The following is a 26,990-nucleotide window of genomic DNA, read 5'->3' as shown; positions in this document are numbered from 1 at the left end:
CGTTTCTTTTTATGGCCGAGTAATATTCCATTGTATATATGTGCCACATCTTCTTTATCCATTCATCTGTCGATGGACACTGAGGTTGCTTCCATGTCCTGGCTATTGTAAATAGTGCTGCAGTGATTATTGTGGTACATGACTCTTTTTGAATTATGGTTTTCTCAGGGTGTATGCCCAGTAGTGGGATTGCTGGGTCATATGATAGTTCTATTTTTAGTTTTTTAAGGGACCTCCATAGTGTTCTCCATAGTGGCTGTATCAATTTACATTCCCACCAACAGTGCAAGAGGGTTTTGCCTTCTTTTAGAAAGGATTAAACTACCTTAACTGTCCAGTAAACAGTAATACAGTTTGGCAAGTATTCTAATTAAAGCAATAATGACCAAGCATCTCAATAAAGCTCTTATTTAAAAAATGACCAAGCACATTGATCTGTGCACTTGCACCTGGATTTAGGCACTTGCACTTGGGTTTCTAGGAAGAGTGTGTGCCTGAAAGATCAACGCTGAGCAAGTTGCTTTCTATATGTTTCACTCAGTCACCACAAAACTTCAATATAACTATTATTAGATGCCTTTGACCGTGGAGGAAAGGAGGGATTAAGTATTTGCCCAAGGTTACAGAGGCAGGGCTGGACTTAATCTCAGCTGTGTCTAACTCCCACTCTTAAAATGAGCTTTTGCTTTCAAAACCAAAAATGGCAGGGCCTCTATTCAAAAAGAGTTCTAACTTGAGTAATAGATGTTGGACTAGATAATTCTGACCGTGAAATTGGATGATGACCTTTGCCAACTAAAAATGGTCACTTGCCACCTGTCTCTACAACGATTAGGTCACTAGCCCCGGCAGTCACTGACCTTCAACATACCCTGAAAGGAGTTCAGGGTGGAGATCAGGAATGAGTCACTCTGTGCCCTGGAAAAACCTGGCAGAACAGGCATCAGATAGTTAGATATTTTCAGGAGAAGATTTTAGGAGCCCAGTTTCTTGCATCTTATATCCAGAAAAGCACTAAAATCATTAACAGAGACATCTGTGGCTGGTGACGAGCAGCATCCTTCCTGTGCCTAGCAGCAGGCCTCTGCCAAAATGTGTGCTCAGTTGCAGCATCCCCCCTTCACACAAATCACACATACACTGACCTCCCATCCCCCCTTCACACAAATCACACATACGCTGACCTCCCACACCCTACCTCTTCGGAGCAGTTCTTCAGGGCTATCTGAGAGGTGTATCCTGGGCTTTAGTCCTCGTTTTGCTCCAAATAAAACTTAACTCACAACTCTAACGTTGTGTACTCTTTTCAGTCCACACCTTAAAGCCTTTTTTGAAACTTTGGCTAGATTTAATTAGTACTGCTAGCATTATTTGACAAGATGGGTACTTTGCAAATTTGGTACCTCTGGTAAACTCTGATAGCTCTGATAATTGAATACTTGTGCTACTTTTAAAAGATTAATAGATTCAAGGACCTGCAAACGATCTACTTCTAAGAGTTAAAAACTGAGGTGAAATTTACAAGCAGTGAAATACACAGATCTTAAGTTGGATGTTTTGACAAATGCGTAATAAATCCATGTGATTCACACCCCAACCGATAGAATGTATCTATCGTCTTCCAAAGTTTCCTGGGGCCTCTTTCCAATCACCTGCTCCTCAGGGGCCACCAAATCTGTGCTACGATTTCTGTTCCCACACATTGGTATGTTAATGGTAAACTGTATTGCACTTTGCAGCCTATTCAAAAACAAGCACGGCTGCTAAGGTGGAACTCTATTCTCTCGTATTCTTTTAAAAACACAACTTTAACACTTCTGGATTAGAGTTTTAAAACTATGTTACATTAAATAACCACTTCTGGCTCCTGAGAAAGAAAAACGAAGATGCACTTTACCTGAACTGTTCTCTTTTGAACCTCTTCAATGACATTCGGGAAACAAAGTTTACAGCCCACCTGTTATACCACTTCCATGCCTGACTTGTGGTCCCCCAGAAGACAATGACACGGGGGCGCAGGGGGGAGAAGTGATGGATCGGAAATGCCGGGAGAATGCCGGCTCGCCCTTAAACCCGGCTCCCGCCTGCGGGCGGTGGGTGTGCGCGGCTGGCATCCGCGTCCCCTCCCCGCGGGCCCTCCCCGGCCGCGCGTTTCCTGCCGGGTTTCCCGTCCAGTAGCGGGCCAGCCGGGCGCGGGCAGGGAAGGATGCGCTGCCCAGAGCGGGCGGGGCGGCCCTCGCAGGCTCCCGGAGCACCCCCCACCCCCGCCCGCCGGGTGCCGCCCTCCTCGCGCCGTCGGGGGCGGACCCGGGCGGGGCTGCGGGAGCGGCGCGCGGGGGCCGGGGGCGCAGTCCCGGGACGCGGGATGCTCGGTACGCTGCCTCATCGCGGCCCAGGCCACTCGCCTACCTCGCCACCTCGCCCGCCGGTCCCAGAGGTAAGAAGAGCGTTCCGGAAGCAACCCGGCGGGAGCTCCCGCCGCGGGGTCCCCGGCGGCTCCCGGGACCCTTCCGCCCCACCCTCCCCGCCGCCGGAAAGCACTGGTGGACGGGACCGTTCTCTCCACGCACCCGGTCCCCTTCCCTCGCTCCTTGGTGCTCAGCCCCCAGGGACACGCGTTAAAAAGTGTCGTCTCCGCATCTCTGAGTCCCGACTTCAACCTGAACTCGGCGCTCTCCTGGCGCAGGTGTGGCCGAGTGTCTGAGGCTGACCGTAGATTGATGGGTGTTGAGTCCGAATAGTTGGAACCCTTGAAGAACAGCTTCTGGGAGACTCTGCGTTTCAGAACAGGTTTGCTTCTTTCCATAAAGAAATCCTTACTGGGATGCAAGCAGTATGAGATATGTGCCTTGCAAAACGGTCCTCATTTTAAGAGATGTTGTGCTGGGGGACACCGGCAGCCTTAGATTTCCAAGCGTAAACTTGACTCGCAGGCCTGGCGAAAGCTGAGTAGATGTGGGGAGTGCACAGCTGAGTAGATGTGGGGAAGCAGCATCCAGCCCGTGGGACCAGGCGTATATTCGCCGATTGGCCCGAATATATAAATACAGCCCGTTTACACGAGCCGTTTTGGAATTAGCGATTTCCTCCTAATAAATATTACTGTTAGATATACACTCGAGCATGTGCATGTTTGTCAGAACGGACAAGATCACTTTGCTTCTTTTTGTTTTTCCTTTTATTCTTTCATAAATCATTGGTCCCATGGTGTTTAGCATAATTCAGTTTCTTTTTCTGTGGCTCTGAAGACACTATAGGGGATACAGAAGCGTGTATCTTAACTGATTTCAGCAAAAACATGAGATCTGAGCTTAGCGTGGTGCCCTTAGCCACTGAGAATATTCACAACTTCCTCCTACCCTCTAGCTGATACATTTAGAATTTGTCTATAAACGTTTATGGGTGTGAATGCTATATGGAAGTTTTAAAAAAATGTGTATAAAGTATACCTAAGTTCCTATTTTCTCAAAATGATTCTCAAGCTAAACATTGTAAGTAGCCAGTTGTGGTATTGGGAACACGTGTTGGAAGAAAATAAGCAAGGTTTAAAAAAAATTAAAAAAGCTTGCTGTTTTCTTTAAAACAACAACAGAAACGTAGTGATTTTTTACCCGGCATTCCATTCCATTCTGGGATGCTCTGTTAACATCTTCAAATTAGTGGTTGAGCTAGTGAAAAAAAAAATCAGCATTAATTTTCAAAAGCTTGAGAGCATTAAAAAAAAATCCATATTATGTAAACCATATTATGGCTTATAAAATAAAGCAGCCTGTTTTCAGGTAGCCTGGATTATCTTGTAATTTCATTTCCATCCAGCTCTAAATATAGATTATGACACTATTCTGTTTTACTAGTCTTTTTCATAAGAAAGAAAATGTGTTATAAACACAAAATCAGTTGTGATTAAGAACTTCTTTAAAAAATGGTTGTCATGGGGAAGCAAGCAATTTGGGAGAAGCCAGTACAACTTTTGGGGGCCAGGGATAGCTTGTTTCTCCTTACTTCAATTACTGAGTAGCAGTGACTAAAAGGAAGCATTTTAATTGCCCTAAGTGCCCACACTTGCCTGGGAGATACATGATGCTCACCTGCTGTCTTTGGTCAGGTTTCCCAGTTCATATTCAAGGAAACGATTGGGTCAAATCCATGCCTAATTCCAACAAAACTGAATTTTCTTTTTTTTGTTGTTGGGGAGGGTGGGAGCCTTAATCATCTGCATGATTACACTTCCTATCTCTGCTTCTCTTTGAGGAAGTACAGCATTTCCTTTGCTCAACCAACTCCTACAGAAAGAAAGCTAATAGAGACACACCAATTTCCTTTCCATTGAATTTTTGATTATTTCAGTCAGTCCTCTTAATTCCCTTAATTTCTGTCTTATCCGAAGGGATATGACGTACGTATATTTGGAATATAATATACTTATTAAAAACAGATTAACTGCATAATGGAGGGGAATGTAAACATTAAGAAAATATATATTTGTTTTATGTTTAGTACCCCATAGTTTCCTAGACTCAAGTTTCCTAAGACTCAGGTATGAAAAATACCGGCTCTTAAATGCCCCGCATCTTATTCTGTTGTCTAATAGTCTGTTTATATCAAAATAAGTGCCTCTTCCCACAAATCATTCTGAACCACAGGCCATCAAGGCCTTCCCTGCCCTCCTAGGTGGTCTGGGAAGATTGCTGCATGAAATCACCCATCTCCTGATGGCATGCCAGCCAGCAGCAACAAGTACTGGAAGGCTGACAAAGATGATAGCTGTTACTTGTTTTCTCTTTAGAGTGCCCTAACCAAGGGAAGTCTGGACCACCTGGAGTTCACATTTAATTGCAATAATCTGGGTATATATTTTTTTAAAGGTTTGATAGTTTTGATATAGCTCCTAGGCATTCAGAAATGAAGCAATCCAGAGAACACACCAATTGTGCAAGAAGGACAGTGTTCATAAACCCATTTGTGGAAGCAAGGCAGGTCTACACAGCACGATGCAAAACGAAAGTTTGGCAAAATTTTAGTCAGTCGATTAACTGGCATATTAACTATGCCAAGCACATAAATATGTGAAGATATAGTATTATCCAGGTTGGCAAGGAGCTTTGATGAAATTAAGCAGAGAACAACCAACTCTCCACTTAAGGATGTGCTAGAAAGGTAAGAGACGCGGTGTTTTGCAGATAGTCTTGGTGTTGGGCAGACCTGAAAGTTCTTAGCAGGTGAGCTATAATGGAAGGAAAGGACATGTAAATTACAGGTCATTTCCCTGGGGGAACAGTAATGTCCTTGCTGTTTTCTTTTCAGTATTAACTAGGCAGTTTGACTTCTTAGAATGGTTTTGTCATCTCAGGATTACTATTTTATGAATCACACTGAACAGAGCCAACGTCTTTTTGAAGTTCTAATTGCAGGTGTTTTTGAAGAAAAATTCACCATTTGGATGTGAGGAAGGACATGAGGAGACCAAAGACCTGGGATTTTGCTGATCAGAATGAAACAAATGTTGAAAGACTTTTCAAATCTATTGTTGGTGGTGCTCTGTGACTACGGTGAGTGTTGCGTGTACTTATGCTGTGGGTACCAATGAAGAAACATAAATGGAGGGTTATAAATGCATGGATGTCGATGCCCCTACATGAAGGAGGTGGGGCAGGGACTACACTGCAGTGCCTTTTAAACTGTGATTCTTGCAACCCTGGGTTCTCTTAAGGTTCTGCGTTATTATTTCAAATTTCACTTTAAATACACTCATTTCACAAATTGGAGACAAGCATGTTGCCCTCAGTTCTCTTTGATTGATTTCCTAGTATTTCAGTATTATATGTTTAAACTTCACTCACACACACAGGAAGTGATGTTCTATATATTGGGGTTCTACATGAGACTTCACTTGACAAGAGAGTTTGCTGCTGGAATACCTTTGGAACAAATCTGAATTTCAGTCCTTGCCAGTTGTGTGCCTTTGTCTAGTTTCTAAATCTCTTTCTGTACCAGCAGCAATATTGAGAGGGCTGTTATGATGATAAGATAAACTCAAGAATGTGAAATACCTGAATGTCTGAGCACATAGTAGGTGCTTAATGTTAGTTTTCTTCATTCATCTTGATTCAACTAAAAATTCATTTCTCAGAGAGTTTTATGCAACTACTGAACCAGTAGATTCAACCATATAATACCCACCAGTTTTCTTTTGATGATTTCCAAGTATTTCAGACATCTAAGCAGTTGGTGGTGTGAGAGTGGAAACTGTTTTCAAATTGATGAAGAAATTATTATTCAAGAGACAGAGAATCCTGGCTCATGTAAGATGGGTTGGATGGACCAGAGTGTGTACTGTTACTTTTGTCCAGTGAGTCTCCTCCCTCAGTCTTTTATTTTTTAAGAAGTTTATTTAAACAAGAAGACACTTGACTTGCAGAAAACCAATCTGGGATCATTTCTTTTAAAGTCCTTTATCCCTACTTAAAAATAGGTTGCTCTATATGTAACAGCCTCATTCAAAAAATTATAAAAGCTTGCTTTGTTTCGTAATGATAAAGACATCAAAAATTTCCATTTAAAGAGTCTGCAAGGACATTTGTTATTGTTGAGAGTAGGTTATCTTACTGCAATATAAAAATAAAAGTTGATTGAGCATAAAATAGAGCATACAAGTTGAGTACAAAGGCTACTACTGGAAAAGGAGGTATTTTCATAGACCTGGATTTTTTTTTTCTTCTCCATTTGACTTTGATCAAAATATACCATTACCAGTTAGTGTTTTTGCTTTTTTAAAGCAACATGCTTATATTGAGACACCAGTTCCTTTAAATACAATAAAGGAATTTGGGGAGAGAGGAGATGAAAGAATGGAGAAAACTGTACTGTAGTAGTCAGGATGTGGTACAACCAAATTGTAGTTTTCTAAATGAGAGTGTATTCTTGCCTGTAAAAGCAAGAGTTTGAGAGTAAAGCAGCAAGTTCCCTCTTCAGTACACACCTCCTTTCTGCTGCTGTTGGAACCCATCCGTTGCGTCTGTTTCCTCGGTTTCCAAAGGGCCATGTGTGTCTCTTTCATCGACAGGCTGCCCATCAAATCAGAATCTGATCTGCCTCATCGTTGTCCCTGTCACTGACAATTCATTAGTTAACTAAGTGCGGTGTGCCTCTCTTAAAATGCATCACAGAACCATTCTGCCCCATCAGATTCAAATGAATATGAGCTTTGTTCTCGGTCCTTTGTTCTCAGCAGTCCTTCCTGGGCTACTGTGAGTACTGGAAGCTCTTCAGCCACCTGTTCACAAAAAAGTATCAGGTCCACTCTGAACTAGCACACAAGCTGCACCGAAAGCAGCCGCCTTTGGATGAGTTGTCTCCATCCAAAAGGGAGTGTCCCTCAATTTCTGTACTGACTAAAATGAAAAAAAAAAAAAAACAACTTTATCCTATTAAGGTTTTCAAGCAAGTGCTGATTAAGCATTCAGGTCTATCCAAGTTTTATATATTTTATTTCACCTCATGTTAAATAAGAAATGGGTGAAGTGCTGAGCTAATTAAAACAAACCTTTATGTGCCAGTATTTTCATGTGCTGATTCTAATAATCATTTTTTTATATCTTTGAATAGTCTATTTTTAAAAATTTTTATTGGAGTATAGTTGATTTACAACGTTGTATTGGTTTCTGCTGTCCATCAAAGTGAATCATCGAATAATCACTGACTGAGTATATTTAAAGACTACCAGCCCAGACAGCATATTGTCCTTTGGACATATATGATATGTACACATTATTATTATTATTATATTAATATAATATTATGTTATATTATCATGTATATATAAGAAGACTCATAAATTCATACTTACACATGTTGTTTTTCAAACCAAAGGGCACTGCAGTTCCTTAAATCTAGAATGTTTCTTACCCTAGTCACAGGCCAGCTGATTGTTGCATTGCCAAACTCTGTCTCCTTTGATATGTATTTGGATAGGGTTCAAAATAGAAACAGGGATTCTTGTGTGTCTGTGCTCTTCCCACTCTTTACTTCAGCTGCTCTGATGGGTCTCTTTTTAAAAAAAGATAGAATTGATCCTAACAGAGTGACACTTGTGGGCCAGTAGTCATCTGTCCTATCTAGGCCAATAGCAGTTACTGTAATGTCAGTAAAATTGCTAAGGACAAGCTTAGCTATTCCATAAATGTTCACTCTATCCCTTGAATAACCCATGCAGGATAGAATGTCAACATTTCTTATTCATCTAAAAATTTCTGCCTTATACAAAGGAAAGGCACTGTTTCCTTTACTGGTGAAAATGCTCAAGCACTTGTCTTGAATGTCAGAAAACAGTAACTTAGAAGTTCGGTTGATCGTTGGACAACACAGGGTTTAAGTTAAGGTTAAAGGCTCTGATCTTCTGCACAGGTATAATCTATAGTCGGCCCTGTGTATCTGCTGTTCCTCTATATCTGCTGTGTGTATCTGCGGATTCAACCAACCACAGATCGTCTAGTACTGTAGTACTTACTACTGAAAAAATTTGTGTGTGTGTAAGTGAGCCTGTGCAGTTCAAGCCCATGTTGTTCAAGGGTCAACTGTATATTTAGGGTCTCCCATTTTAAGTAATCTAGAGCAGTGCGTGTTGTATCATTTAAATCAGGCTTTCTCTCATTTCACTGTAAATCCATTTTCCCCAAATACCTAAACACTTCAATATGCCTAAAATGAGAAGAGTCAAGTGTTGGATTTTTATGAGACTGGTCAGTTGTTACTCTTGCTTATTAGGTTTTCATCACTGATGTATTACCTTGTTGACTGTTGTGAATTCAGAGTATTTACCACTAATTCATTATTTTCAACAAAACCATGAAAAATGGAGATGAAGGAACAGAGCCACTTTAGAATGGAGGCAGCTTAGGACCCAGCTCCCAGAGTCAGCACTCAGCAGCATTTTGCATCATCCTCGGCTCAGTTCAAACTTCTCTCGTGTCTGAAATGCTGTTTCCATCGATGTCACCAATAGTGCTGCTCAGATATTCCCTTTAAAAACCTACTCTGACCATTTCCTTTCAGTTCTTGGAGAAGCTGAATATCTCCTTCTGGGGGAACCGGGCCATGTAGCACTAAGCAACAGGACAGTGTCTGTGGATTTCCAGTATTTGGATGGCGCCAATGGGACGCTGAGGAATGTCTCTGTCCTGCTGTTGGAGGCCAACACCAATCAGACTGTTACCACCAAATACCTCCTGACCAACCAGTCCCAGGGGACCCTCGAGTTTGAGTGCTTCTACTTCAAGGAGGCCGGCGACTACCGGTTCACGATGACTCCGGAAGCCACAGACAGCAGCCCTCCGGTCCCCTGGTGGGAGAGGAGCGCCTTTCTGAAGGTGGAATGGCCTGTCTTTCATGTTGACCTGAACAGGACATCCAAGGCAGCTGAAGGCACCTTCCAGGTGGGCCTTTTTACCAGTCAGCCGCTGTGCCTGTTCCCCATGGACAAGCCCGGCATCTTGGTGGATGTCACCTTCACCAACAGCCTTCCGGAGGCAAGGATGAGTCAGGGCCAGCCGCTGGAGATAAGGGCTAGCAAGAGGGCAGAACTCGCTCAAGGCCAGTGGGTTGAGTTTGGCTGTGCACCTGTGGGGCCGGAAGCCTATGTCACCGTGGTGCTGAAGCTGCTCGGCGGGGACTCGGTCATTACGTCCACAGGCCCCATTGACCTGGCCCAGAAGTTTGGATATGCACTGGTGATGGCGCCAGAGCTCACCTGTGAGTCCGGGGTGGAGGTGAGGGTGCTGCCCCCGCCATGCATCTTTGTCCAAGGGGTGATCGCTGTCTTCAGGGAGGCCCCCAGACGCCCTGGGGAAAGGACCATCCGGTTGGCTGAAAACAGTCTGACCTTGGGAGAAAGGAGAACAGTATTCAACTGCACTTTGTTTGACGTGGGGAGGCATAAATACTGCTTTGACTTTGGCGTCTCAAGCAGAAGCCAGTTTTCTGCAAAGGAGAAGGAGTGCATGCTAATTCAGAGAAATATAGGTTCGTATTGAGATTTTAAAGCACATTTTTTAAAATCAAATTGGCGCCTTCATGCAATCAAATTATTATTTTGAATTTAGGTGAACTTGATTTTCTGTGAACGGTACCATCATTTTTATGGTTCACTCCCCATAATGTCCCAAATGGCATTAGCATCCTTATCTGAAAAATGAAGAGTACTGGTTAGCATACCCAGCGCACTCCTAACTAACTGCTCCAGATCTTAGTTTCCCCATCAGTAAAGTGGGGATGATAAGAGTATCTACCTCAGAGAGTTGTAAGAATTGAGTGAAATTAATGTATACAGTTCTTAGCACAGTGCCTCAGGTAAGAAACAGTGATAAACGTCAGCTATTATTACATTGTATTTTATTTGTTTGTTAATTTAATTTTTATTTTATATTGGAGTATAGTTGATTTACAATATTGTGTTAGTTTCAGGTATACAGCAAGATGAGTCAGTTAGACATATATATATATATATCTCCATTCTTTTTTCAGATTCTTTTCACGTATAGGTTATTACAGAATATTGAGTAGAGTTCCCTGTGCTATACAGTAGGTCCTTGTTGATTATCTATTTTATATATAGTAGTAGGTATATGTTAATACCAAACTCCTAATTTATTCTTCTCCCACCCCGACCTTTCCCCTTTGGTAACCTTAAGTTGGTTTTCGAAGTCTGTGAATCTGTTTCTGTTTTGTAAATAAGTTCATTTGTATCATTTTTTAGATTCCACATATAAAATGATATCATATGATATTTGTCTTTCTCTGCCTGACTTACTTCACTTAGTGTGATCATCTCTAGGTCCATCCATGTTGCTGCGAATGGCATTATTTCATTCTTTTTTGTGGCTGGGTAATATTCCATTGTATATATGTACCACATCTTCTTTATCCATTCCTCTGTCAATGGACGTTTAGGTTGCTTCCATGTCTTGGCTACTGTAAATAGTGCTGTCATGAACATTGGGGTGCATGTATCTTTTCGAATTATGGTTTTCTCTGGATATATGCCCAGGAATGGGATTGCTGGATCATATAGTAGCTCTGTTTTTAGTTTTTTAAGAAGCTTCCATACTGTTCTCCATAGTGGTTGTACCAATTTACATTCCCACCAACAGTGCAAGAGGGGTCCCTTTTCTCCACACCCTCTCAGCATTTATTGTTTGTAGACTTTTTGATGATGGCCATTCTGACTGGTGTGAGGTGATAACTCGTTGTAGTTTTGATTTGCTGTTCTCTAATAACTAGTGATGTTGAGCATCTTTTCATGTGCTTTTTGGCCATCTGTATGTCTTCTTTGGAAAATTTCTATTTAGATCTTCTGCCCAGTTTTTATTGATTTGTTTGTGTGTTTTGATATTGAGCTGTATGAGCTGTTTGTACACTTTGGAGTTGGTCGCTTCGTTTGCAAATATTTTCTCCCATTCTGTGGGTTGTTTATTCGTTTTGTTTATGGTTTCCTTTGCTGTGCGAAAGCTTTTAAGTTTAATTCGGTCCCTTTTGTTTATTTTTGTTTTTATTTTCATTACTCTAGGAGGTGGATCCAAAAGGATATCGCTACGATTTATGTCAAAGAGTGTTCTACCTATGCTTTCCTCTAAGAATTTTATAGTATTCAGCCTTACATTTAAGTCTTTAATCCATTTTGAGTTTATTTTTGTGTATGGTGTTAGAGAATGTTCTAATTTCATTCTTTTGCATGTATTTAAAAATTCTGTTATTACATCATATGGCAAGTCCATGGCAGGTATGATCAGAATTCAAAGCTAAATCCCAAATTGTACTTAGTAGCTTTTCACTTCCTCTAGAACGTCCTCAAGCATGTCTCTTTCCTCTTACCTCCTTCATTTTAAGAACGAAGCCTCTTTAGTGAGAGTTCAAAGCAAGATTTCTAAAAACTTCTTTTTTTTTTTTTTGAGGTACGCGGGCCTCCCACTGCCGTGGCCTCTCCCGCTGCGGAGCACAGGCTCCGGACGCGCAGGCGCAGCGTCCATGGCTCACGGGCCCAGCCGCTCCGCAGCATGTGGGATCCTCCCGGACCGGGGCACGAACCCGTGTCCCCTGCATCGGCAGGCGGACTCCCAACCACTGTGCCACCAGGGAAGCCCCTAAAAACTTCTTTAAATTTTGAATTCTCTGCATAACGCCCTCCCTAATCACAAAGAAGTGGGGTTATTACAATTCCATCCATGCCCCAGGCTCCTCTTTGCGTTTCTTTCCCTTTTCCTGGGTGCGAGCCTGGCCCTGGCAAGAGGTTAATCTGGCAGGGATTGTCCTGATCGTTTACACGTGCTCTTATTTCCGTCCCCGCTAAGCCTGTGCTCCCTGACGGCCCCAGCCTCTGAGCAGCCTCAGTGCCCCACGTGTTTCTTGCTCCAAATTCACTCACTCCTCCTTAGAAGTCCCTTTCCTTTGACTCTCTCCCCACCCACTGGCCACTTCCCTGCTTGCACTTACCTCTGCCTCCAGCCTAGATTCCGTGGCCCATCCCCTTAATCACTCTCCGACCAATACCCTAAACGCCTCTGCCCCCTGTCCTTCTGATTGCACCCAGCCACCCCCCGGCTCTGCGTGAATCCAGCCATCTGCAGGCCGCCCATGGCACCCGGGCAGGCCGGGCCTCCACCCTTCCCTGGGCCCACCGTGCTGCCCACCATGCTACTCACTGTGCTCCTACCCTGCACAGCAGCTCTTGCGGCCCTCTTCTGCTCTCCTCCGACCTCACCCGCGCCCCTGCCTAACTCTCTGAGCTGACTTGCTCCTGCCACACAGAGCAGCGGGAAGCCATCAGGTGCGAGCTCCCTCACCCTCCCACCAAAATATCCGTAAGTCTGCAGGCAGCCATCCCACAATCTCCCCCTCCTTTGCTGTCCCCAGGGAAGCAGTGTCATTCCTCCAGTACAAGGTCAATCCTCCCCTCCACTGGGGGTCCCAGCCCCTCTGCTCTATCAGGAACCTTCTGTTAATCATTATTCCCCTATCTCCTCCGCCTCTAACTGTCCCTTCTTTACTGGTTCATTCCCATCAACTTCGAAATGTACTTAATTGTCTCATCTAAACACGAAACAAAGTCACCCCTCATCGCCTGGTTCTCCCCCAGAGCACAACCTGTTTCTCTCGTCTTCCTTTTATAGCCCCGGTTCTTGAAAAACCCACCTGTACTTTGGGGTTTATTTCCTCACCCCCATTCACTTTTCAACCCACTCCAAACCCGTACCCCTCCCCTGCAAATGCTCTCGCTAAAGCAGCCAGCGAATGACTTCCAGGTCCCAAACTCTGGGGATGCTTTCCAGTCCGTATCTTCGTTGACCTTGATTCTGTGACATTACACTTGCCTTGTTTACCTCCTACCTCCCTGGCTGTTCCTTCCAGGTCTCCTTTGCCGGCTGGTTCCATGACCCCATCGCATCCCTTAAGGCTTGGACTTCTGCATCCTATACTAGAACCTCAGCATTTTTCACTCTTCACACACTCGCTAGGTGATTACTGTCCTGATGCTGGTGACTCCATGCTGGTATCTCTCCCCCACATCCAAGTGCTGAATAGCTGTCACCCCCCAGATGTCTCCCAGGCACCTCAAAAGCAGCATACCTGGAACTGGACTCATCATCTCACCCCCTAAACCTGCTCCTCAGTACAGGACTCCACCTCGTCTCATTGTTCAAACCCCAGACCCAGGAGGCTTCCTCTTCTTCACTTCCTATGAATAAATCACTAGGTCCTATGGATTTTGTCTCTTTAAAAAGTCTGTGTCTCAATCTCTGCACGTTTCTCCATTTCCACTGATACCGCATGGTTCCCTCCCTCCGTCCATTTCATTCTCTCAAGGCAAGCCAGAGAGGGACTGTTGAAAATTCAGGTCAGCTGAGGCTATTCCCTTGCTGAAAACTTATCAGTCACCTCACTTGACACCTCACTCTTATGAGGATGGGCATCCACAGATGGGCTGGAGACTGGGCAACCCTCCTCCCACCTTCACTTGGTTAACATTAACCCGTCCCCCAAGTCTCCTGGATGACTCTTCCTCAACCCCAGACTAGGTAAACTCCCCACTGTACGCTGGCCCAGCATCCTTAGTTCCTCTTTCATGGCATTTATCACTTCTGTCATTGCTTGTTCAGGGTCTTTCTCCCCACGTTTCTTCCCTCCCCCACCATGCCCCCAGATTGGAGAAGCTCATTTGGCGACAGAAGCCGACTTGGGCTGCCAGGAAGCTATTTATGATCCTTATTTGGCCCGCTTTGTACACCTGCCACATTAATAGATACTCAGTACATGTTTATTAAAGTGAAAATTGCACTCTGATGTCTCAGCTAGGTATCAGTAGAAAAACAATTATGTTAAACTAATCATTCAAGATATGCTTGCCATTTCAAAAAGAATTTATTGCTTAGAGGGAAAAAAAATTCTAATTGACTGAATTTAGTGGAAACAAACCAAGGGGAGTAAAGGAATTCGGGCCACGTGATGAAAGACCTTGGGAGCAGGAGGTCTTTGTGTTGGTTCTCCCTGGGAAGGGGCAGAACAGGGAGTGATGCTCTGTGTCTAGGCTGAGGGTGCTCAGGGCTCCCTGTGGGGCTGCAGCAACTAGACACGACCAGGCAGTAGGGCTGGAAGCAGTACCTCGAGGGGCTAAGCATTCCTGGAGACCCCAGATTCTCTGTGTGGCCGCCCAACAGGGACTCTGGTTAATCAGTGAAATTGATGCCAGTGGTGGGAAACTCAGTGCCTTTGTGTTTTTAGTATAAAAGTTTATAACTAAATCGAGTTTTTTTCATTTTCCATTAAAATTGACAGCTCTGACCAGTAAAGACTGGTTTTTTTTTGCCAAATGGCATCATTCAGGAACCCCATTGAACCTACCATGAGGTGTGACCCACCGACTCACAATGAATTTCTCATTAGTTCCTTTTGGAAGGGGAATAAAAGGTTTGATATGTTTCTCTTTTTCCAAATATGTCTTAGGACCTTAAAACTGTAAATACTGATTTACAGCAAAAAGATGTCAAACATGATTATTTGTGACCTTCATTTATCCTACTTAGTATGAATGTCCATGTGTTTGTCTGCAGAAGCGTTAATGTGTGTGATTATGGGATGCTGCTAGGGGAGTGTTAGTAGTATCTGGCACAGGTGCTGTAATAACATGCAAAAGTCTAAATTGAGAAATTCTAAATTCTGAACTCATCTGCCCCAAGGTTGTCAGATAAGGGATAACGGACCCTGCATCTCAATGCAAAATATGTCTTTAGGGCAAAGTTGAGAATTAATGATAGAGGGTATAAATTCATAGTCACATAATTTTTTTTACTTAGTTTTTTTGACAAGTAAAAATTGTATATATTTAACACACAGTTTTCTTGATAATTTAAATTTGTTGGCCATCTTCTTGTTTCTCTGATTAGATGGTCTTGGTTTTCCTTCACAATGTGACTGAACAAGAGCTTTTTACCAAGAAGAGGAGTACTGTCATCCTGTCATTTGCTTCTTATTTGCAGGTGCTTAATTATTGTATCATCTTTAATTCTTTGCCAGAATCTTTTTTTTTTTTTGCGGTACGCGGGCCTCTCACTGCTGTGGCCTCTCCCATTGCGGAGCACAGGCTCCGGACGCGCAGGCTCAGCGGCCATGGCTCACGGGCCCAGCCGCTCCGCGGCATGTGGGATCTTCCCAGACCGGGGCACGAACCCGTGTCCCCTGCATCTGCAGGCGGACTCTCAACCACTGCGCCACCAGGGAAGCCCTGCCAGAATCTTTATAAGCCATTTGTCCACCTAATTCACCTAAAACTAGAGAATATAATTTAATATAAACAGGCCCTTATACTGTATGTGAATTTCTGACATAATAACATTTATATAGTGATTACTTTGCACCAAGAACTGCTCTCAGTGCTTTATGAATATTAACCCATTTAATCCTTATAATAACCCTATGAGTTAGGCTTATTGTATTGTCAGTTTGAGAGGTGAAGAAATGAGGCACAGAAAAAGGGTAAGTAATTTTTCCAAGGTTGGTGGCTTACCCACTACTGGTGGTTAGACTGGCTTGAGCATTTGCTATTCCCACTCTTCCATGCTGGCTCCCATATAATCATCTATCAATCTAGATATTAAACAATATGAAACTTTTAGATCAAAAAGCTCCAGTATTTTCCTCCTCATCTCATGGGTTCACCTTGTGCTTCCCACCCCTCCTGAAAGACATGTAACCCACTTTGGAGCCCGCTGGCCCAGGCATAAGCATGGTTGGTCTAATATGAATGAGCCTGTGCGGGGCACAGAAAACCTGGACTGCTTATCCAGGTGCCTTTGTTCCCACTGTGGCTTTTGGCTACTTACTCATGTCTATAGAATTTTCTTTCTTTTTTTGTATATTTTATAATAACTTTATTTTTTTAATAGAATTTTCTTCTAAGGACGTTTTGTTTAGTTACTTTAGTCTCTTGAGTGAAATATCTTGCAGGTGTGAATATTTCATACTCTGTATTCCTTCAAATATTCTTGGGAGTGGAAACAAATCTCCCTTTTCTTGTTGCAGACACATTTTGCTCATTCAGAATTAATATCCTCTAGAGTGGCCTGAAAGGCATTTATCCTGGTCAAACAGGTTTGTTAACGCAGTGGGAGGGCATGTATGGACATCTAAACAGGACAAAACAAAACAGCCTTTCATTCATGAAGTAAGGCTACTGTTTAGAACAATGTCATCTTATTCTTCATTTGTAACATGTGAACTATAGCTGGCCAGTGAGTTCCTGTTTTGCCAAGTATTTTCCTCCGTGTTATTAACAGAAATCTTCAGGGAACAAATAGAGGTATTTAAGGCATTTTAAAAATTTTGGCTGATTAAGTCTGTTTATTGCTTTATTTGAGTGATTTCCCTTGTTTTCTGTTCGATTAATTTGGTTTAGCAGTAAAAGAACCTAAAACTTAGTTTAACTGTTTATTTTTTAAATTGTTGATGATCCTGCCAGCCATAATTTTACTTTCAAAGGAAAAAAACACATTTCAAAGTGAGATTTTTGACATTAAGATTCATGCTTTCATCAAAACTTTGATTTTTTTTGTTTCCTGGTGCCCACTAATGGAATTTTTGTTTTTAGTTTGACAAATGACTTTATGTATTTAAATAATGTCTACGTAAAGTAAAAGAAGAGTTAAGAAAGAATAAAAAAAGGATTCTCAGCTTCTGTAATTCGACCTCTTGTGGTCTTAAATATGAGCACAAGAGAAGGATAAACTACGTATTGACTTTTCAATTTAGATTTCACAGTGGTGGAATTACCAGTAGATTTTTCAAAAACGAAATCACAATACTTTAGCTCAGAGAGACTTACTATGAGATTCCCACAGCTTTGCAAGCACGGGGAGCTCAGTGTCTGAACAGCTCTGAAGCTCGAGGACAAAGCTGCCTTGTTGTTCTGCCATTTGAGGAGCCGCAGAGTGATCTGGGAGGCACAGAACCAACATTGTGTTCAGCTGGACCTCTGGGTGGAACATAATTACCACACCTCAGCTGATGTTGGTCCAGGACACTGGTTTGTAATGCTCCCACCCTTGTGACAATCCGAGACTTTTAATTGCTCTAAAGAAGTCATGTGCCACGACTCATTCCAAAGATTGCACCACTTGGCTCACCTGAGAATGTAACTGCCCTGCACGTTTTCCGTATGTTTTTGTAGTGCTTTGTATACCCTTGACTGCATTGTGAGTTTTTGTCCATAACGATGAAGAGAGACTTTTAGGCAGAGGATATCTTGTGCCTGGTGTGGGCATGACCTGATAGGTCTTGGGATTGGATGGGTGCTCACAGAGAAGGGACTTAGGATAATTATTTGTAGGGAATTATTCAATTATTCTCTCTGGCAGTGATTACTTATATGCTTGGAAGAGATGTTTGCATTTGTCAATCAATAATGACGGTTCTGGGAATGTTTTGTAGTATGTATTTTGAAGCTCTGGTGTTAGTCGCATCCCTGTTTATGGTTGTTAAGGCTGCTGGCTGAATTGACCCTTTGGTCATTATGTAACATCTCTCTTTATCTCTGGTAATACTCCTTGTTCTGCAGTCTGCTTTGTCTGATATTAACAAAGCCACTCTAGTTTTCTTTTGATTAATGTTTACAAGGTATAACTTCTCCCACCTTTTTCCTTTTACCTATTTATGTATTTATATTTAAAGCGAGTTTCTTCTAAACAGCATATAGTGGGGCCATGCTTTTTTATCCAGTCTCACAAACTCTGTCTTCTAATTGGTGGTTAGATTATTTATGTTTAGTGTAATCATTGTATGGTTAGATTAGGATCTACCATCTTGGTAGTTGTATATATTTTCCATCTGTTCTTTGTTTCTTTTTCCTCTTTTCATCTGCCTTCCTTTGGATTAGTTGACTATTTTTTATGAATTACTTTAACCACACTATTGGTTTATTATTTATACCTTAAAATATTTATGAGTGGTTGTCCTAGAGCTTACAGCATACATTTTTAATTACGCTCAGTCTACCTTCAGATAATATCTTGCTTCATGTATAGTGTAAGGACCTTATAACAGCACAATTCCAATTCGTTTCTCCCATTCTTTGAAGGATTGTTATACATTTTACTTTATATATGGTATAAACACATAATACATTGTTACTGGTTTTTTTTTTTTTTTTGCGGTATGCGGGCCTCTCACTGCTGTGGCCTCCCCTGCTGCAGAGCACAGGCTCCGGACGCGCAGGCCCAGTGGCCATGGCCCACGGGCCCAGCCGCTCCACGGCATGCGGGATCCTCCCGGACTGGGGCACGAACCCGCGTCCCCTGCATTGGCAGGCGGACCCCCAGCCACTGCGCCACCAGGGAAGCCCCATTGCTACTGTTTTGCTTTAGATCATCAATTATATTTTAGAGCCTTTAAAAATAAGAAGTAAATTTTATCTTTACCTCTATAAATGCTAATTCTAGCACACTTCATTCCTTTATATTGATGCAGGTTTGCCTGGTATCACATTCCTTCTGCTTGAAGAATTTTCTTGGAACATTTTTTATAGTGAAGGTCTGTTGGTAGAATTAATTAATGCTATTAATTTTCATTCATCTGAAAAAGTCTTTACTTTTCCTTCATTTTTGAAAGATATTTTCACTGGATATGGAATTTGGGGTTGGTGATTTTTTTCTCCAGTACTCTAGAGATGTCACTCCATTATCTCTGGCTTGCATGATGAGAAGTGTGCTATAATTCAGATTTTTATTCTTCTGTATGTGATGTAATTCCACCTTGCCCCCTCTCTCCCTCCACAGCCTTCAAAATTTTCTATTTGTTTTTAGTTTTTAGCAGTTTGTAGTGTGTTTAACTTTTTTGTTTGTTTGCTTTTTTGTGTTTATACTGCGTCATGTTTTCTGAGTATCTTGGATGTAGTTTGGTGTCTTTCATTAATTTTGGAGAATTCTTGGACATTAGTCTCTTTTTCTTCTGGGATTCTAGTCATATGTATGACAGACTATTTGATATTGTCCCACAACTCTTGGGTATTCTGTTCTGTTTTATTCACTCTTCTTTTTTTCTCCCTCTCTTTGTGTCTCAGTTTGAGTGATTTCTGTCTATATATATTCAGTTTCACTGTTTCTTTCCTCAGCTATGTTGAGTCTGTTGATGAGCCCCTAGAAGGCATTCTTCATCTCTGTTGCCGTGCTGTTAATTTCCAGCATTCCGATGAACTCTTTTTAGTTTACAGTTCTCTGATGAAAATTTCCATCTGTTCATTGCATCTTATTCACATTTTCCACGAAAACTTTAACATATTAATCATAGTTAATATCTCTCTCTGATAATTCCAATATCTGGGTCACATCTGAGTCTGGTTATCTTAATTACTTGGATATTTTATTGTTTTTTTCTTGTTTCTTTGTATGTCTCATAATTTTTGGTTGAAAGTTGGACATTTTCTTAGAAGAGTAGACACTGATAAATAGCATTTATGCCTGGAAATTGGCATACCCTATTTATGCTAGGACTTTAGTGTGGAGATTGGGTCAATATAATAAGGAATTGAGCTGTGTTTGAGTTTTTGCTGTTGCTATGGCTATCCTCAGTGCACGATCGAGTTCAAAATTTTCTACTGTTGCTTTGTGTTTAGGGTAGGAATTGGGTTGCCAGAGGGTTTTCTCCATACCTCTGTTGCACCCTCAACTTTAGGCTTGAGCCTGCACATCAGAAAGGCTTTTCCTTGTCACTCTTGCCTCTCCCCCAGCAGTGGACTCTTGTTATTTGATACTTGGTAATTGCTAGCCTGGAGCAGCGTGGGTGTTAGGTGATGGGAGTGGAAGAACATCTTCTTGTTCTGGTTCAGCCTTAGTCTTAGGCAAGTGCTCTGCCTCTGAGTCTCAAGGATGGGGCTTTGTAATGACCCTGCCCCTTGCCGGTGGTAGAAGCTGTCTATAAGTGTGGGCCCAGGGTCTTTCCTCCCCCTCTCTAGGGGTGAAAGATTTTCTTCTTTTTCCAATCCTGGGCAGCACTAGGTTTCAGCTGCTGCTCTTAGAGTGACAGGGTTTTCTGCCCTGTCCGCAGTGGTTGGGCTTTTGTTGATGGAGCAGATGGGGAGGAGGGTCTGGGTGAGGTTTGTGTCTTTTCCACAAAGCTTCTCCTCCCCTCCTTGGCCTCCACCATGAGGGAGGCTCTCCCTGGTCTTCTGCCTGCCCTCGGTCCTCCTTGTGAAGATCTGGTGAGATCCGTGGAGAAGAGCCTGCAAGTGGGTACAAATTCCCAGTTGGGTAGTGCGGCTCCCAGGGGTTCTGTATTCTCATGCAAGCCCACACCAGGCTTCTGGCAGTTCATTATATTTTTAGATGATTTCTCTCCAGCTTGTATGAGGCCTGGCATCTGCCCCAGCAAGCAGTGTTTGCATCCTGGCTTTCCTTGGAGGAGTCTGTCTTTCCTTCGAATTCAGGCCATTTGGTTGTCCTGTGACCTTAGCTCTCAGAAGAGTTCCAGGAAGGTTGATATGTTGTAGGTTATAGAGCTTTCCTTTGTTGTAGGGGGAGTAGCAACATTCCAGCTTTCCACTTCTGTGGGAATGTGCTTCTTTACTGACTTTTCAAAGCCTGAGATTTGAGTTTTGCTGCTTCGTTTGGGTGCAGTTAAATTCTGATTCTCAAGTGAGCTAGCATTAAAAGCCTGGCTGATGTCCTTGCAGAAACTTGGGGACTGTGGCAGCCGTGGAGCCAGTGTAGTGCCACGTGTGGGGACGGTGTCAGAAAGCGTCGCCGCCTGTGCCTGCCCTCCTCCCCCTCCCGACCTGGCTGCCCTGGAATGTCGTCGGAGAGCTCTCCATGTTCCCTGGAGGACTGTACGGGTAGGTATCCGTCCTCCTTCGCAAGCCTCTTCCCAGAGGGACTGTCGAACCCAGCCCTGCCTGACAGTCGCCAGTCTGAGTTCAGGAGTGGCCTCGACGCTCTGTCGTTGCTGCTGCTGGCTGTACAGACTCTGTGCCCTTCAGTGTGTCTGCGACTGGGGGTGTCTTGCCAGGGAGATGACAGGAGACTTAACACCGTCGAAGATGCGGAAATGCCAAGGACATGGGTGTAAATGAAAGATTCAGACGTACGAAATCATGTTTAGAAATACAAAACATGGGAGGGATGATGATTTCTTCCCGGTATTTGTTGTTTTTGTTTCTCTCTCCTTTACTTCCCCCCACCCCCGAAATTGTGGGAAAACATTAAAAAAAAGAGTTTTTCACCTCCTCATCTCCGAGAAACCCCAGGGAACCAAAATGGGGCAAGGCACCCTATCTTATCCCCTGAAGGGCTCTGTGTTTATTCCTTTCCCCCCCGCCCAGGAGGAGAAGGTGGGGAAGTTCATCTTGCCATCACCTGGGGGCTGGCCCCTCCTTCATCCTCTGAGCATCTTGAAATGACCCCCACTAGTAGGTGCTCAGTGAGTATTTGATGTGGGTGGTCTATGGTGTGGTGCTCAGGTCACTCAGTTGGGTTTGCTGCAGCTTACGGAGCTGAATCCCATTCATTTGCCACAGGTTACAGTAAAAAAAAGAATCCTTGCTGTTCCCACACACCATCGCCCCTTCTGAGACACAGCCAGCTCCCCATTTAGCCTTTGCTGTGGTCCTGACCCTTAGGTGAAGTCCTTCTGTCCAGTCCCGACTCCTTCCACTCTCCAATTCCACGTTGAAGACCATCCCTGGTTCCTTGTCCCTTTGGGATCTGGAGAAGTGTTTTTCTGTGTTTGGTCTCAGAGCACCTTGTAGCCAAGACCACTGGCACCTGGTAACACCTTGACTAGCATCCCCACCTGTGACCTTACAAAATTCTTGCTGTCTCCTCTTTCCAGCCAGTGCTGTAGGCCTTGTTCCCTTTATTCCAGCATCCTGAGGACATTCTCTCTCTGTGATTTTCCTATTACAACCTCAGACCCAGGCTCTTCTCCCAGCCCCCAGCATACTGTCTTCTTTCATCAGCCCTGAGCCCCACCCTGAATCTGTTCTTTCTCCAATTATATCTCACACTGTCTTCTGAGGCTCTCTTCTCTGTCTGCCCTTTTCTTTACAAGTCCCCTTACTCTCCACAGCTCCTTCCTTGTGTATAACTTCTTCCTCTTGGTTCTGGGATGGCGTGTTGTACTAAGATATTTCATCTAGAGTTCTGTAATACTCAAATGAATTAAAAATCAACTGCCCCTGGCTTCTACTGCACTTTTAGAACGGACAACAGTATCAACCATTTATTACATTATCTCACTCAAAGCTCACAATAACTCTACAAGGCAAGGATTCTTTTTTTTTTTTTTTTTTTTTTTTTGCGGTACGCGGGCCTCTCACTGTTGTGGCCTCTCCCGTTGCGGAGCACAGGCTCCAGACGCGCAGGCTCAGCGGCCATGGATCACGGGCCCAGCCGCTCCGCGGCATGTGGGATCTTCCCGGACCGGGGCACGAACCCGTGTCCCCTGCATTGGCAGGCGGACTGTCAACCACTGCGCCACCAGGGAAGCCCATGGCAAGGATTCTTATGCTGGGCTCCGATCTTGACAGCTTGCTGCTGCCCGGCATTTTTTCTAAGTGCCTTGCACGTATGAAGTCAGTACATCGTTATCTACACATACGGGTGAGGACTTTGCAGCAGAGAGAGAGGGTGAGTCACCTGCCCAAGACCATAAAGCTAGAAAGCAGGGAACTAGATCTGACCTCATGCTAAGCCACCTATCGTGAATACTTTGCCTCTACGTACAGGCCAGTCTAGCTTTCTACAACCATCCTGGAATTAGCAACCAGATTTTGAGGCTGTGTGGTATTATTTCACGTTCTGGCATCTTAATCTCTTTAATCCTGGGTGGGAACTGGAAATGTGTACATTATGAATTAGCAGAGAGGGGAAGTGCTACAGGCACCCCTACTTCTACTATAAGTGGTCCTCAGAAAAAAATAAATGCTTGTGTGGATAAAAATGATCATTTCTTCCAACTGTTCTCTTTTTCCAGTTCAGCCTGTTTTCCACTCCTTGGAAATGTAAAGATCTGTTTGCAGGCTGCCTAGCGTCAGGAAGTCTCCTTCACTTCAAGGAAAAGAGGGAAGACAAGATGAGGCAGAGATGGGTGAGGTCAGCAGCTTTGGGGCTTTTCTCCAGCTGCGGTTTTGAAGGGTTCCAGAGAGTCAAGTGTAACAGCTGAGAGGCCCACATGTACATTTGCAATGCTGCTACCCACTGACGGAGCAGCCACTGCAGACGAAGACATGATCAGTCAGGGAACGAGTCTTTCATCATTCAACTATTTTCACTTGGTTGAGAGTCTAGAGTTTTGCTTGGCTTTGAAAGGATGTTTTTATGCCAAGGTCTGAGTGCAGTAATTCTACGTTCATTTGGTCTATCTTGTTCACCACGAAGATGGGAGGATCCAGTTGCCATTGCGCCCACGTTCCATCTGATGGGGTGTTGGTCATTTTGCTATCACCTTTTCAATAATGAATCTATTCATGAATATAACATTAATTGAGTACCAACTCTAGGCCACTTATTGACTGGGGTTGGGAGTATAGAGATAAGCCATGTCTCTGGAAGGGGCTTATGATACAGCAGCTCAGCAGACACCCAAGCAGGCGTAGCATACAGTGCAGTAGAAAGGTGTCCACAGCTTGCTATGGAAGCTTGTGACAGTCCATGCTGGGAACACCTCTGTTCCTGGAGGAGGTGATATTTGAGCTGAAGATTGAGAGCTGAATAGGCATCACCTGGTGAACTAGGTGAGAAAGGGAATTTTAGCAAATGGAGCAATGGATGAAAGCTTGGAAGACGATGGCGTATTATGAAACCCAGGGAACCTGGCAAGAGTTTGATGTGGCAGCAGGATAGAGTGTCAGGAGGGAGTGAGGGAAGTGAGGCTGGACAGGGGACTTCCCTGGCGGTCCAGTGGTTAGGACTCTGCACTCTCACTGCCGAGGGCCCGGGTTCAATCCCTCATCCGGGAACTAAGATCCCACAAGCCGCACAGCGTGGCCAAAAGAAAAAAAAAAGGCACAAAATGAGACTGAACAGGTAGGCAGGGGCCAGATCCCGAGGGCCCTTGAAGACTGGACCTGTGTTGTGGAGGGATCTCTTGCCTGTCGCGTGGAGTACAAATCAGAAGGGCCAGGAGTGGCAGCAGTGAGGGCCGTTGAGAGGTTTTCAGTGACCCGGGGGAAAAGGGAGCACTGGCTGTGGGGATGCAGAGGAGAGAAGGATTCAGCGACTCTGGATGTGGCGAGTGTGGAGAGGGGAGTGTCGCGGGTGGGACCTAGGATTTTAGCACCGGCAGCTGCAGGACACAGCACCATTCCCGTGAGATCAGATGTATCAGAGGAGGTGCAGTTTCCGCGGGAAGATGATGAGTCCTGGACGTGTGGAGGTGGAAGTGTCGGTGGGACGTCGATGGAGAGAGCAGAGCTAGTGGAACCAGGATGGGATCTAGCTCTCCTGGCTCCAAAGTGCATGTTCTTCTCTCCGAATTAGAGAATTGTTGAAACCAAGAAGAGAAACAATCACAGGAAGGATCAGACAGTAGCCGATGCTGCAAAGCTCAAGGAATAGCAGGACTATTAGATGGTTAATGACCTCGATAGGAGCTGCTTCACTGGAAGCCTGGGGGCAGGTTGCAGGAGCCAGAGGTGAGGAGGAGTCAGCACATGTGGACCCTTCTTTCTGTACGTTCCGCTGGGAAGACAAGGAGCGAGATACGGCTGTGGCATTAGTGAGAGGGTTCTAGAAAGATCTTTGTAAAATGCAAAGAGCTTGAACATGTTTCTGTGGAGCTACACAGAGGAGAAGCTGGAGATAATAGGTACAGAGGGATGATCCCCCTGGAGAAGGGTGGCCTGGAGAGCACCTGGTGGACTCGTCTTTATGGGAAGACACTTCTCCCACTAATTCCCTAGAGAAAGAGGGAAATGGAGATGTGGCTGCTGCTGAGTTTATGGGGGAGGAGAGGATGGCAGAAGAAGCTGGGGTGTACTTGCTTGATAGCTTCTAACTTTTGTGATCTAGCAGATGGCTGAGGAAGAGGATTAGTGGTGAACTTTGAAGCACTGTTGTAGGGGACGGAAGAGAGAGCTGCTTAGGAACCCGCGGAAGGATTTGTGGGCAGTCAAGTTTGGGCGCCATCAGTACGCAAAGGTTCTGGCCTGCATGGGTGCATTATTTTCTCCACCAGGGCTCAGGGGCCTGGGTGCAGCAGCGGATAATCCACGTGTCTGGATTTTTCTAGGAACAGACTTCTGCTTCTGAGCAGGGGAAGGGATACAGCTCAGTGTTAGAGGTCAGAGAGTTGAGATGATTGGCAGTAGAAGGATTTAAGTGACGGATCCTGGGTGTAGGGAGAGAAGTGACGGCAGAAGGTGGCTGGCGGATGGAGAGAAAATGGAGGGGTCGGAGAATCAGATGTTGCGGCGAGGTTGAGTAACCGTTGTATGAATAATGAGTGAGCGAGAGGGGAGGATACAGCCGGAAAGTGGGCTGTGAAGCTTTAAGGTTTCAGAACAGGAGCAGCTGCAGACAATGGGAAGGTATGGCAGCTTGGAAGGACAATGAATGGTCCCAGCTGTGGGATGGTGAGGAAGACTGGACCCAGGTGCTAGTAACTGATGGCTGCCCTGAGGTGGGGAGATGACAGAGTTGAGGGGTAGAGGGTGGTCTGGGTGGATGGCGTGGGCGTCAGAAGATTAGAACTTCTACACGGAGGTAAAAAGTTGGCTGAGATGGCAGCCAGGAATGAGGAGGCTGCGGAACACGCCCTGCTTCTGGTTCTGCTTCTGATAAAGCTTCACCCAAGAGTGAGCCGGGGAGGCTGTGCCCTGAGGGATGGCCTGTCCTCAGTCAGGCAAGGAGACACACAGTGTTTTGTGGAAAGTTTCTGCATCGCGAGGAGTTTGGTTATAGGTGTCCTATAGGGTGCAGTGGAAAGGGGAAAGGGGAGCAGTGGGAGGATGGAGATGCGGCACAGAACTGGTGAGGATAAGACTATGGGAGGAAGAGATAGAGGACATGTGACTGGAAGGGCTTGAATGGCGAACAGTGACCAAGGAGGAAAGAGAGGTGAGGCCTGGTGGCGTTGGGTGGTCTCGGGTTCCCGGGTACTCCAGGCTGAGGCCCCAGGTGGCATCTGAGTCTTGGTGAAACATTTTGATGACTGTGAGACACACCAGTTTGAGAGAGCAGGGAAGAAGAAGGAAAATCAATGCCACATAGAAGGTAGGAAGGGGAGTGAACAGCTGAGAAAACAAGAGTGAGAGAGCAGAGGCTTCAACACTTAGGAAAGGCAGTTCCTGGACACTGGGACGGAAAAGTGAGCTGTAGTATGTTGCTGGAAGACTTCTTTTCACCTATTAATTTCTCTTGAGATGTGCAAATTGAGCTACAACCTGCCTAAACTGTTTTGCATCCCAAGTGTTACACTTGGCAGAAATTTTCAGAGGTGCATCTCAAAGGTACATTTAATTA

General features: G+C 44.3%; 1 protein-coding gene across 14 annotated transcripts in view; it reads left to right on the top strand.

Annotated features, from left to right (window-relative positions):
* Window positions 1-2,324: 2,324 nt before the first annotated feature.
* The window catches only part of THSD1 (thrombospondin type 1 domain containing 1), a 52,820-nt gene continuing 28,154 nt past the window's right edge, over window positions 2,325-26,990 (top strand). For 9 of the 14 annotated variants that reach the window (XR_009559733.1, XR_009559732.1, XR_009559731.1 and 6 more), the window contains exons 1-5: window positions 2,335-2,437; window positions 2,687-2,790; window positions 5,400-5,549; window positions 9,052-10,017; window positions 21,206-21,364. Coding sequence is in view for 1 of the 14 variants with exons in the window: in XM_060287825.1 (XP_060143808.1) it covers window positions 5,492-5,549; window positions 9,052-10,017; window positions 21,206-21,364 (1,183 nt within the window). In the remaining 13 variants the exon portion in view is untranslated. Of the gene's footprint in view, window positions 2,438-2,530; window positions 2,791-5,399; window positions 5,550-9,051; window positions 10,018-21,205; window positions 21,365-26,990 lie in introns of those variants that run through there. The other 5 variants (XR_009559724.2, XR_009559726.1, XR_009559734.1 and 2 more) reach the window with 5 other exon arrangements.

This window comes from Globicephala melas, chromosome 18, assembly GCF_963455315.2.
Source record: "Globicephala melas chromosome 18, mGloMel1.2, whole genome shotgun sequence".
NCBI classification, from domain to species: domain Eukaryota; kingdom Metazoa; phylum Chordata; class Mammalia; order Artiodactyla; family Delphinidae; genus Globicephala; species Globicephala melas.
Note: the sequence above shows the minus strand (reverse complement) of the source record. Positions and strands in the feature narration are given on the sequence as shown.